This window comes from Strix aluco, chromosome 19, assembly GCF_031877795.1.
Source record: "Strix aluco isolate bStrAlu1 chromosome 19, bStrAlu1.hap1, whole genome shotgun sequence".
NCBI lineage: Eukaryota > Metazoa > Chordata > Aves > Strigiformes > Strigidae > Strix > Strix aluco.
Genome location: NC_133949.1, coordinates 8,415,529 through 8,429,166, shown reverse-complemented (window position 1 = coordinate 8,429,166; position 13,638 = coordinate 8,415,529). Strand labels below are relative to the sequence as shown.

The following is a 13,638-nucleotide window of genomic DNA, read 5'->3' as shown; positions in this document are numbered from 1 at the left end:
AAGTGATGCTCCTGAGGGTTTAAGTTCCATTTCACTCCTTGTAAAGGAGGACATTCTGAGGCACTGAAAAAATTGAACGAAAGGATTGATCCACCCTAGGCTACAGCCAAATTAGCAATAAAGCTGGGAATAAATATTAGCTGTCCGTTCTCCCAGCATGCCTCGTGGTAACACACACCTCCTCTTTCTACAGCATCCTGTCCTATGAAGCTAAATATACATTTGACCATGGCCACTCTTCTATCTTCCCAGCAGTCAGCAACAGATGCTGATAACTCGATGCTGCCTCATCATTTTTAATGCCCTAGTTTCCTCTTCCTTTTGCCGTCAGAGATGGACATTTTCTTGTTTCCCTGCCAAGAGCACAACCTCACAAGCCAGACACCCAGACTTAGTTTGATCCCACGAGGCAGCGTTTGTTTCAAGTGAGCATTTGGCTGCTGGAGGATTTGTACTGTGCTCGCTGGAAGTAAACACGGCTGGGCTGCCCTCAGCAGTCTGCTAGGCTAGAGAATCTCAAACTGCCCCTCCATCGCAGAGAATAAGTTTGTTTGCTGGTATGTTTTGCCTTGTTGCTTGGGTGGCTGTGGTTTTGGAAACCGCACTGATTGGGAAGTTTCTTGGGAAAATGAGAGCATGCGATTGGCATTTCTGCGTGGGTCTTTAAAGCTGGGCTGAGTTGGGCTGCCCAGGAACCTGTGGTAAAATCCTTAACACCTACAGTGGGAACATGACCAGCTAGTTGGTGCTGGGTAATTTAAACCTGTGTGGTGCCTTTCAGTGCAGGGAGGTCTGTGCTCAAGGATATTCTGTTTTGTTATTTTATGTCTTTTTCTCTCTTTTTTTAAAACCATATACACATAAAGGGATGAACATAATTGTACAAGGAAAAAATGCTTTACTTTCCAAGTTCTCTTTCTAAACAATATTTTTGTAGGGCCTAAAATATGTCTTAAGTTAAAGAATGGAACTATCTCAAAAGCAGAGAGTGAAAACAAAATTATCTATACTGTTATTCAATAAAAAAGAAACTACTTATATAAAGTCATACAATGTAGGTGTTTAAAGATGGCCTTAACTATACTGTACAATTAAAACCCATCCATTTTTGCCAGTGCAGTTACACTGGCATAGAAGTGTACATGGGTATAAATAACTTGCCTCCGTGGCAAGCAATAACAGAAAATACATTTGTCAGTAAAAATGGTTTGCCAAAATGACCATTTCAAAATAACAGCAGCGCATGCCTTGTTGGTGCTGTATTTCCAAACAGACAGTGTATAAAATAGATAAATTAGGCAGTTCTGCAGGGGTAAAGTTTCATGAATTCTCCCAGTGTCTATATAGGCTTCCCGAAGAGCTGACATTTTCCTTCATACTAGTATAAATGAAGGTACAAAGTAAAAGATGATGAAGGGCCAGGCCTTGGGTCCTGTAAATATACTGCTCCGTGCTTATGGACTGGGTTCCCCTTCCCCTCTTGCCCGGAGAACATACCAGCTGGGCATGGATTGCTGCCCAGGTAAGGTAGTGGGCATCTTCCTGGTACCTCCACCATCTCAAAGCAAAGAAGCACAAAAACATCTCTTCCTGCCCTTGGTGTATAAAATCCAATGAAAATATGAAGCAAACTAGGATTAATGCAGAGGTAAGGTCAGGGTGACTGTGGTTAAATCATGAGTTCATGATTCATGATTTCCCGAAAAGCTTAAACTGTTGCTGCCTATTGCTTCTGGAAATAGTACTTTGGGCCTCTAAAAGACACACATCCATTGAACAGTGAAGGGCAGTGCTGAGACCCAAGCCAGATCAGCCAGATAACAGAGCACCGGGCACTGACACTGGTTTGGCCTTGAAGTGCTGAGCAGCATTTTCATTTTAGCGCTCTGCTGGCTCCAGAGGAGCTTGTGGGCTCTCCAAGCATGCTGCCTTACTGCACTTTAAGTCACATACATGCACTTTAAGCCGCTTGCTTAGGAACTGCTGGACATTTTAGCTATTTAGCATTTTCATAGGCTAAATCAATATCCAAAGGCCACTTCATAATAAAAGTGGGTGTCACTCTGAAGGAGGGTGTGAGCAGCTCGCTTTACAGGTGAGGTCAGGAATGAGGCGCCATGTGTCAAGGAGAAAATAAGAAAGAAAAGTGCTATGGGACTTGGTTTAAAAATGCTCATCTCAGTGTCAAGGCTGGGACAGTAACAAGGCTGTTAACAGGATGAAATGATCTGGCCCAGAGACTTGAACAAGCAGCTCCCTGGGAAGCTGGTAGATGATCTGCACCACATGGCTTGAGCTGCTGCTTGTGACCTGGCTTTCTGAATTGTAATAAACATTATTGTGGGGGTCATTTCACCTGCTACTGTAAAGCCAGAGTAACCAGTGCAGTTGGTGGAGTTCCAGGTTCTCAACAGTTCTAAGCATCCTTTAAGTCAGGTTGGGTACCTAGTTTTGGAAACCCAGCTTAAAACAGATACTAGACAGAGAGTTTAGGAGACTGGGAGGATGTTTAACCATCGGGCAGCTGCCTGAACAGAGCCCCCAGTTGTCTAGAAAAGAAAACCTTAGCGACGCTTACCATGAATTCCTATCATGTGCTCGAGAATTAATACCCTCTCAGCTAAAATCTTCAGAGCTTCTCGAAGTTGTTGAACACCTTCCCCCTGCAAGAAGGAAAAGAAAATCAACATTGGTATATGTTGCAGAATAGGCTTCTTGTTCATAATGTTGCCTCCATAATGCCAGACTATGCAGTGTGAATGTTTCAAAATGAAAAGATGTGAAAGGTGAAATAAGCTGCAAGGGTTAAGTAGAAATGCAGGAGAAATACCTATTTAAAAGAAAACCTCATCAGTTATACCCCATGTTTGCAGAGCCTCTGACCCAAAGCCAAGCCTTTCAGATTGGTTCCTGCTTCTGCAGTGGGCCAAACCCAGGGTGTATATTCCTGTCAAACCTTTATAATGTGCAGCTTATGTTAACAACTATGCTGAACTACCTGGAGAACAGGTTTTGCTCTCATCTGACATTTACTCTGAACATCGGGAGTTACCTGGGCTTACTCTTTTTTGGCACACCAGGAAACCATCTTGCTGCTCCTTTTATAAACTGGAACAGTGGCATGCAAGCCCATCCTGATGGGCTTCACACTGCCTCTCACAGAGCTCCTAGCTGGGCCACATGCTCCCTGAAGCCTGTCCACATACTTTCACCTACACTCAGGCTGCAGTTTGTTGCCCTCATTGCCTTAGATATGAGCTTCAAGGGACAGATGTTGGTAAGTGTTTTAGGATGGGAGAGCAGAGATGTGAGAATTCCAACTCTCTCTCGGCACATGCAGTTTAATCTCTTCTGGGAATCTGTGCCTGGGCTTGTGGGAGGGACGATGGGGGAGTAATTCCCTGCCATGCAGCAGCTCTGTGTGGCAGAACAACCACTGGAGACTGAGGAGGTGTTCAGAGAGCATGGTGAGAAGGGCAGCTGACAACGTGGCCAAGGAAACCTCAAAACCCAGGATTTCTAGCATGTATTAAGATCAAACCCAAGGTTCAAATCATCTCTTGCTCTGCACTTTTAACTGTGGACAGGACCCTTGCCCTCCACAAAGCAGCCTGTCAAAGGGATTATGGTTGAAGCACAGTAAAGAGACAAAAATGAAAGTAAAACAACAGTAGAAATACATGCTTACATCAGCACCTTTGTCACCTTCCTCACCCTTCTTGCCTGGTTCACCCTAAAACAGACAAGAAAGAGAAATTTGTTTTCATGTGACTGAGGACCCTGTCCAGGATTATTTTCACCCCTTCCCTCTAAAGGAACAAATTAAAGGCAGAAATGTTTCACCAGCAGAAAACAGACTCTCTGGCACTTCATGCTAAGGGCCAAAGTGCTCTCGTGAGCTCTGGCCTGGTTCCCACCAGCTTCCCAGGAGGTCATCACCACTTCTAACTCTGACGAACTTGGCCAGGAGTGGCCAAGCTTTAGGAGAGGCTGGCTGCCATGACCAGGGCCCACAGGAAGACAATATACATCTCATGAAGATCTCAACGAGCAATGCTTTTATCTCACACCAAGATAAAAATACTGTTCCCATCCCCAAAAGGTGCACATGTTCATCATTTAGAACATAAAATCCTGCATTCTTCTCTCATTTATTAGTCACATCACTTTCTGCCTCTGAAGATGCTCATTAAGCTTTTCTTGAACAAAGATCCCTATGTGCTGTGAACATTGGTCTGATGTTCCCCCCTAACCGAGAAGTTCATGCATTTCTCAAAGAACAGATGACATGGAGAGATTAAATCACAAGCTAAACACAAAACAAGGAAAAGGGTTAACAAACTGCTGAATTAAATAGAGTGGAAATGCCTCCTCAAAACTTGTTGGACATCCCTGAGGTACTTGTAAAGGAAGGGTGGGTATGGGAGGAAGGACTGAAGAAAAGGTTGTGTGAACCGTACAAAATGATGAGGTAGAATTAAGAAAGAGAAAAGAGAAACCTCCCAGAGGAGCTTGGACCTGTCTGGATGCTGCCAGCCAAAAAAACTCACTTGCTCCACTAGCTTGCTTTCAGCCAGCCTTCATCTCCACTGGTTTGTTTGCACCCTAGCCATATGTGCCAGTGCAGACATCTCCTACGTTCAGGTATTGCCAAGAAATCATTTGGAGACATCTCTTAATTTCACTAAAGGGTTTCCAGCTCAGCTTGGCAAACCAAAGTGCAAGAGGGAGTTGAGAGCAGCTGATGTACTTTGAGTTGTTTAACAGTGCCCACGTTTGGGCTCTGGTAGTGCCAGGAACCTCACAGGGCAGGGAGGGGGCTTCTGTCTGCCAAGGTTTGGCTAGAGGGGATCTGAAAGCAAAACACATCTCCTCTGTTGGTGTGACACCTTCCTGATCACAGCATCTCAGCACTATCCTTAACATGCAGGAAGATTATGTTTCATTTACAGAGATATACGTTAAGGTGAGGCTGCCTATTGAACAAGTGTCTAAGCTGGAGACAGCTGACCTAAGCATTGCATCCGAGAGAGCTGGTTGAACCAGCTGCAGTCCAGCTAGGTGGTGTTTACGGTGCCAGGCAGGCACCAAACCCATCTGAGTCTTGCACACACCCGCAAGTACATCACTTACAGGAAATCCCTTAATGCCCCTCTCTCCAGTCAGACCTGCTTGCCCCTGTTGGAAATAAAGTAAGTGTCATTAGGAGATATTTTTCCATTTGACAAGAACATAGTGTAATTTTTACTAGTGGAATTAAGATGGCTTAATGAAAAACCTTACACTTGGGATAATATGAAAAATTTCCTTTCCCTTGACATTATCACTTAGAGACAGCAAAGGGGGTCATGGTTTTCTGTCAAGTATCAGCTCCAAATCCCATCACACTTCGGAGCAGTTTGGTTCAATACAGAGCTACTCAGCTCAGTACCCTCACAGTAAGATGATTAGCAATTTTTTGAACTTTACAGCAGTCAGTTACATTATACCACGAAGGAATTTGGCTGGAGATTTGTTTCTTACAAAGATACCGCATTCTTCTCTCTAGTAAAACTGATGGGCTGATGCTGCCCCAGACAGCAAACAGAGCCCAGGACTCCCACAGAGCGCTGATTTAATCTGCCTCCTGCTTCACACACACATCCCTGTGTTAACCCCAACAGCCACTGATCAAAACACACGTACAATATTTTGGTTGGTTTGTTTCTTTTTCCTGCTGTGCTAATTTTCACATTGTTCTCAGTGGGGGTTTTTCTGTTCTTTTTTTTGTTTTTTCAAATAGAAACATTTTGAAATGGTACGTGTTGGTCTGGGGCAGAACAAAATGCCATTGAGCTGAGCATTTTTTTCCCCTCTGTTTTTCTCCACAGTGTTGGTTTCCCACCCTGAAGCACGCTGGGGCAGGACGGAATCCCTGACCAGGAGAACAGCTATAGATTATTTAATGAAAAAGCAGGAGCTTGGGAAGATGAGGCAAAATTTAAAAGCATCTTTAGAAATCCTTTGATGAAACAGCCACATATTTAACCTGGCTCTTCTCCCCTAGACACACAGAGAAACAAACCCATCTTTTTTCCCCAAAAAAACCTACCTAGCTGGCAGCAGCTTTTTGTAGTTTTTGACAAAAAGGGACATCTGCTTTGGTTTTGTGTCCATCAAACTGCTGCTTTGTATAAAACCAATGGGCCTTGGGCATCTACAAAACATCACTACGGAGAGCTACCCAGCGCTCGGTGAGCAGCTAGCCAGCATGAGACAAAGGCCTGTATCGACACGAAGAGCGCTGGGAGGAAGGCCCAGTTTGTCAGGTGCTCTGAGCATCTTCAAAGGGAAATACTTGGATTCTGCACTGGAGGGAGTAAGGCCTGTGAAAAAGCACAGGCAAGAGGCAAATAACAGAGAGAAGACATAACAACGCACTCAAAATACATAAACAGACTGTTCTCTGTGTCCAGGAGGAACAGAAAGGATGTTATCAGCTTAAAGGGGATCAAAGGATATTTAGGCTGGGTGTTACAAACATCTTTTATCTTAGGCCCTCACTAGCTGTACCTCTGAAGACTGCCTGGAGATGATGTGCTGTATCCTCACTGGCACTGTTTAAGAATAAGATGAACAGAGGCTGATCGTGAGTGGCACACATAGATGTGCCATCCAGGGGATGTGCTCAGATTGCTTCAGGTCTCGTCTACATCTGTTTTCTCTGAGATTAAGCAGGAAGAATGTATAATAACATTTTCTCAAATCTCAATAGATATTGTAAACCCTCCTCTGCGTTTCTTTGCAGCTGCACAGCTCCTCCGCTCTGTGTAAAGCTAGCCCTAATTTGTATCCACCAAACCCAAAATTGCAGCATGGAGTTGTCAAAACCAGCATTCAAATCCACACTCACAAAAGACAAAAAGCACACAGAACATCCTACAGAAATTCTGCCAGAAAAAGCTATTGGCTTCGCTTTCCACGCTAACAGAGGAAGGACAGGAAATAGAATTTATTTTTTCTATTTAGCAAGACATTCTGATATTTGGAAATCTCATTTGTCCCAAACCTAGAAGGAGAGTTACAATTCTGAATATCTAACAAGGAGGGAACAAAATCAAAGTCTTAAGGATTTGTCTGTACTGAATGGACATAGTGCAACAAAGCTTTTGTTTCAAAGTAATATGGTCAACCACAAACTAAAGCAAAATGTTAAATGAATCATTGAGAAAGAGCTCTTATCAGTTTCCTGGATGGAAACTTGACAATTTGCCATATACCATGCTTTTTTTTCTTTTTAACTGAAAATTGACATTTAATGGCAATGAGCTGTAGTTGGTAACCTGTGCTGAAACCTCATCAGTTAAGGTTTTGCTCTCTATCAGAATTTTAAATTCTAGTCCCAGAAGTGCATCAGTCTCTAATCTACTAGTAGAGCCGATATGTGCCCGAAGTGACTGATCTGCACAAGGAAACTGTTATTAAAAAATTACTAAAAGTCACTTAAAATGGTGACTTTATGGTTAAAATTACATAATAACAGGGACAAAGCACCAAAAACAATGTGAAAAGATGCTCAAATAAAGCAGAGCTTTTTAAAAGCATATGTGCTCCATCCTCAGATATCCACTGCTCCTTGATGTCAAGTCCCTCAGCAGAGAATGAAACAAGCCACCTGGACTTGCTCTCCTTGCACATGGCCTGGACAGAGGAACATACTCTAAGTCTGTTGCTGGTTATTTGCATGAATTTGGGAAGTCATCAAATTGGAGTGAACCAATCTGCATTTGTCTTTCTTGGCTCTCTCAGACATCCCTCTGTCGTTTGGATTGGAAGAATGAGCAGAAATGAAGAAGAGGAAACGCTGTCAGATGGGGGAAGCATGTCATCTACAGCCACCCATTTACAGGTGGTGACCTCCACATTCACCTCCATCCATGTGATGGTAAAAGTGGCACTTGGAAGAAAAGGGAACGTGTTTCCTACAGCTGTGGCACAAGGCTGTGTCAATGCAGAACAGAGGAGCTGAAGGCCCAAATGGCACTTGAAACCCTTCCCGGTGCAGACCAGGAATCTGACACATTTATATCCTTGTTAGATTTTTCTCTGCTATTTCCTAAACTTCACCAGTTTGGAAATAACATTCAAAAAGCCCTTCTATGTATGTTTAGATATTAGTACTTGACAACCCATCAAGGACTGAGGTATATCACATAAACATGTGAAGAACATAATTTCAATATTCTAAATATATTAAGAACATTTGTCCTGGGGACTGGCTTTGGTTCAGGAAAAGTCTGATGAGCTTTTACTGCCTTATTGCCATAGAAGGAAAGGTTCAGTTTGACCACCCAAAATACTCCACACTAAAGAGCTTTGGTTGGCAGAAGAAAGTTGGTCTCCACAAGCCTTTATATACCATGTATTTGCTACCTGAATCTCTTTAGGGAACACCAGACTTTGCAAGCAATTCAACCCTTTATCTGTGCAGTAAACCATCATCTTGATTCTTGCAGAAGACCAAGAAACTCTACATTTAAAATTGTTCATGGCTATAGTCCCACAGAAATTGAAAGACATATGCTGTATATCATTTCTGAGGCATCACCCCAGATGTTGCTGGGAATCTCTGTGTTTGTAAAACCTTACTCTCTCTCCTCGGTCTCCTTTGGAGCCTTTTGGCCCGGGTTGTCCTGGAGAGCCTGGTAAGCCCTAGAAGAGATGCAGAACAAGAATGAATTAATTTCTACTGTGCATCCTTTGTGTAGGTGTAGTGAATACATTTCCCAGTGATCCTCTGATCCTGAAAACCTCATACACCCATTAAGCAATTGGGCTGGATTCTCTTTTATCCTCAAGCAACAACAATGGAAGCTCTGTTTGCAGATATCCTGAGACCTATGGTTTCTGCATATCCCACTATTTGGGTCTTTTAAAGCACTGCAGGCTACTGATGTAACATTTTTTAAGGGGTTGGTATGACAGGATAGTTCTTGTTCTCAGTTACCAAGTAGAAATTAATACACAGATAGTATGGTTAACTTAAAAATCCCCACTACTTTCCCTCTCTTCATAATTGCCTCAGTGGGTGGCATGAGTAAGCATACATACCTGAAAATTAATTGGATTGTGCAGTGGAAATTATTTTGAAGCTATTCACTCACCCTGATAAACAATTTTCAAATTAAACCCAATCTCTACTAATAATTTTGCTCCCTGGGTTGAATAAATCCATAAAGCAGTCACCAATGGATAAGAAGGGCATAGTCTCCAGATTTCTACTAATGGAACTGCTTTGCAGAAGTCAATCCAAATTCTTAACTTATCCACCCAGGGAAGCCACAGCTATAAATCAGACAGGTAGAGAATGATATTGTTTCTTTATATTCAGTGTGTCAGCTCCCCATGACCATGTGCAAGATGCTTCTTTCCACCTCAAGTAACTTGCACATCACCTTGGAGACAGCAGCAAAGGAGACTACTGCTCCGCTCCAGACCACTGGTGATTTAAGCCAAGCTGCTTAACAACAGCCTGAGAAACCCCCATCTCTCAGCATCCAGAGAAATGAGCTTTCGAGGCATAGCTGCAAGGAGCCTCAGCGTCTGGTTAAATGGCCCAACAAGATTGGGCATTAGTGTTTTAAGGGTCTAAGGGAGGACTACTCTCCCATTTCAGCTGGGAGGCAGCAGTGCTCACCATTAACATGTTGCTCCTTGCCTGCAGTCAGCCCCACCAGTCACCACCAAGCCTCCAGCTTAGCTACATCTCTCCCCGGCCCACAAAAGATTCAAAAACTCAGGCCAGGTTTAGGAGGTTAACTAGGGCTGCCAAATGACTCGGGCTGCCACCAGCCAGACTTGGACCCATGTCAAACATGCAGCATGAACAAAGTTTAAGTGTCCATAAGCATCCTTTGCTCTTGACAGCTCTCAACAGTGACTTTCAGTGCATGATTACATGGGGACACTCAAGAACACTCAATCCCACAAATCTGTTGTAAAAAAAAAAAAAAAAAATGTGTGCTGCATGTGAAAAAGCCAGACTCTACTACAGAACCTATTTATGAATTGTGAATTACCTTATATTTAATCATGTTAAACTGCATCTGTCATTTTGCTGCCAAATTTCCCACTGTGTTCCTATCTATCTGGAGTTTCTCATCGTTCTCCAGAGCATTCACTAATTGAAATGATTCTACTACACTGGCAAACTTTCACTAACCTGCTGTCTATTGCTTCTTCAAACTGATTAATAAATACATACTAAAAATCTCCTTTCTCTAATTTCTAGCAATTCCAAATCTCTTCTTATCAGGATCTAAGTTACATCCCTCTGCTACGTTACTTAACGTTTCTCTCTGTGCTCTTTAGTCACTTTTATCTCATTAGACATGTTAGATTCCTTTGAAATATTTGATGTTACTGGTTTACCTCCACCTTAAGCAATACTCTTCCCAAAACTGGAGTCCCTTTGTATCAGCCAACCACAATTTTGAGTAGTTTAGCAGTTCACTAATCATCATGACTTCACTTCTTTCCATTTAACCGTCTTTTTCCATTCACGTGAGTACTTTGCCCTTCTCCTATCATAGATTATTTTCAGTGAGTTTATCACACTCCATTATTACCTCCCAGCTCCACAATTTTTGTATCGATAAATAATCAAAATGATGGGAATTTGTGATATTTTTCTTGAATAGAAAGTGCCATTTCTCAAAAGCTAAGCTTAACAAATTCACTTTGGTGAATTGGTGAATTCCCATTGACGCATTTTTGTTCTTTTTATGTCTTCCACAGGAAACGCAGTATTTTTCTATCACTGTGTTAGTAAAGCCCATGTCAAATCCTCTGCATCAACTCAGGCCACAGTGAAGTGTTTTGACACAGCAACAGCGAGATGTGTTGTTATGATTAAGGGAAAAGCTGGAAAGCGCAACCATTTCAACCTCTCAGCACAATTCAGAATGAAAAAAAGGTATTAAAATCACAGCATTTAATGGGGAACAAAACATCAGATCTAAGACTTATAAACTACTCTCTCTCTTTGTGCAAGGAGAAGCTGTTTCACACCTAACCCCCGACTCTGCCCCTCAGCCCCAAAGCACTAAAGCACCTTACTTGTGATCCAGGGACTCCGATAGGTCCTGGTGGCCCTTTTGGTCCCGATGCGCCTGGTGGCCCTGGTGGGAGTCATCATTTGAGACAACTTTAAGGAGACTTAGAAGGAAAGACCCTAAATTCCAAATGCATGCACTTCCTTTCATTGCTCTGCTTAGTCTCTCAATGGGTAGGAGCTGTACATTGATCACAGGACTACAGCATAAGCACTTCATCTCACACTGGATTACTGGATACCCACATCCTGATATAATATATCCCTATGCCCTAGGGAAGGTGTTAGAGCTCTAGGAGGAAAAAACAGTGAAAATAGGCAGGAAGGATGTCAGTAACATGCTGCATTTCCACTGTTTAAAATGACAACTTTTGAGAAAACTTAAATGGATCCATGAAACAGCTACATCAGAGCAAGATACTACAGTCGCTGTTTCTGAAACAGAGACTCGGAGGTGGCAAGGGAAGTCCAGAAGCCTGCTACGGTCTGTCTCTCTCGTGTTGTCAGAAAATTGATGAGGAATATAAAGGAGACAGGGTTTGGACACAGCCAGCACGACAGGCTGACTGCGGCAAAGCAGAGCACTCTCTTGTTCTTTGCTCACTCCAGTGGCAATAAATTCTTTTAAAGTCTGTAGCACAGAAGAGCCTGCTTCCAGGACGAGTTAAACACTGTCTAAACAGGTCAACTTGTTTTACACAGTCACTTAACAGATTCATTCGTTTTGGAAAAATAATTATATCTCAACAGTAGCTGTTAAATTATACCTGCAAATGGGAGACAGGATGTTTGCTTAGTCTGAATTTAGCAATACTCTCTCTGCTTTAGTTGTCACAACCTTGAGATGAAACAATGTGGACATTATACACAAACTACAGCTGAATCAGCCCCAATCATTAACACACCATACAAATACTTAAGTCAAAGAATAAAGGAATTGAAGGATAAATTAAAGGCCCTCATAATGCAAGGAAAAGCCTTTTCTGCAACTAATGGGAGTTCACTCCTAAACATGCATCATACAGGGAAATGATGATGTTTGCAGCAATACTATCGTTTAAGCCACCCATCAGCACAGAGAAAAAAAAGATTTGCCACTGAATTTTCATCCCAGAGTCTGATTTCAGTTATACTGGTGAAAATCTGGAATAGCTCAAACCAGCTCCAAACTCTGCAAAGTCTGCACACACGTCACAGAGCAGCTGCCCAGATCCTGCTCAGTGGAGCTCTACAGCAACAGGAGAGGATTGCAGCAATGGTGGGAACAACTCTGCTCTCATAAAGGAATTCACTGGACAACCCATTCCTAAAGACAGTCTTTAATTATTCCCTTCTCAAGATGTAGTCTGCCAAAGGTAAAACAATCTGTTACTATCAACAGCTAAGAAATCTGGTTACTTCTTGCCACCCTTCCCACTCCTGGACCCACTGCTCTACTGCCCTTCCAATGAGCACCGCTTGCTTTCCCTGCAGGCATCCCATGGACCACTCCAGTCTCCATCAGCAATTTCTTTTGCTCATCTTCCCCATCATTACGGGTTTGCAGCTCAACTGGGTTAATTACCTGGTGGCCCCACCGGGCCTGGGGCTCCTCGTGGTCCTGGCAGGCCAGCCATGATGGTGTCTATGACGGTGGAGGCCAGCTGGGGTTCTCCATCTGTGTTAAAGAGCAGAGCAGTTAGTGTCCCTGCAGCAAGAGCTGCCCAGTCCCAGCAGGCAGGACTTCTCTCCAAAATCCTTTGGCGCCTGTTGCTGGCCAAAGGCAGGCAGTGCTTCAGGATGCAAAATTTGGGCTCTTGGAGCAATTGCCCTTTGCTCTCTACGGGCACAGGCTGCATCTCCCAGACCTGCAAAGCTGCTCATCCAACCTCTCAGAAAAGTCTCTTCTGTCAAAAAAATCGGTGTTCCTGCACACCTGTATAACCCTACCTTTGAATGCCAAAGTGGATTAAGAGTAGCTCTGCACTGTACAGCAATAACTGACCCAAAATTTGCCATCTCCAAGATACATCTGGCTTCTGGCTACCTGAGAAATCAAACATGGAGCTGGAGCTCCCCACCTCAGTCAGTGAACTGCTGAGCCAATCTGGCAGTCTTGCATATCCCCACCAACCCAGCAAGCGCCCCCTCCCATCGAGGTGGTGGTGGGAGATATCCTGAGGTCTGAGGATGCAGGAAAGCCCAGGGAGAGGGTGTGCTCTGCCCCCTCCACATACTCAGAAAACTCACTTGCTATTTAGGATTATTTCAGGTGTTCAACTGGCCAGCTTGGGCAGGTCCTCTGAGTTCTGGGAAACAGATGGAAATGGGAGTGGAGCAGGGAGGGGGAAGGCATTAGCAGGATTTGGAGGAATTTTGTGCTTTTGCACATCTTTCTCAGTCTTCTCCTGTTAGGAATAAGAATCAGCAGCCTATAGCTGCCCCCATCTTCCCTCATACTTGAGCTGATAGGCTCACCACTTCAGCTGGTGACTGAATAGAAAAAACAGAACTACATATAAAAAAGCAACCCTTACTATTTAATGCAATTCCAAAACCATACTAGT

At 43.3% G+C, this 13,638-nt stretch overlaps 1 protein-coding gene across 9 annotated transcripts in view; it reads right to left on the bottom strand.

Annotated features, from left to right (window-relative positions):
* Positions 1–13,638, bottom strand: part of COL26A1 (collagen type XXVI alpha 1 chain) — a 193,570-nt gene that overhangs the window by 5,359 nt on the left and 174,573 nt on the right. For all 9 annotated transcript variants that reach the window (XM_074845325.1, XM_074845316.1, XM_074845319.1 and 6 more), the window contains 5 exons: positions 12,657–12,749; positions 11,098–11,159; positions 8,629–8,691; positions 3,689–3,733; positions 2,579–2,663 (listed from right to left, as the gene is read on the bottom strand). In XM_074845325.1, the coding sequence (XP_074701426.1) occupies positions 2,579–2,663; positions 3,689–3,733; positions 8,629–8,691; positions 11,098–11,159; positions 12,657–12,749 (348 nt within the window). The remainder of the gene's footprint in view (positions 1–2,578; positions 2,664–3,688; positions 3,734–8,628; positions 8,692–11,097; positions 11,160–12,656; positions 12,750–13,638) is intronic.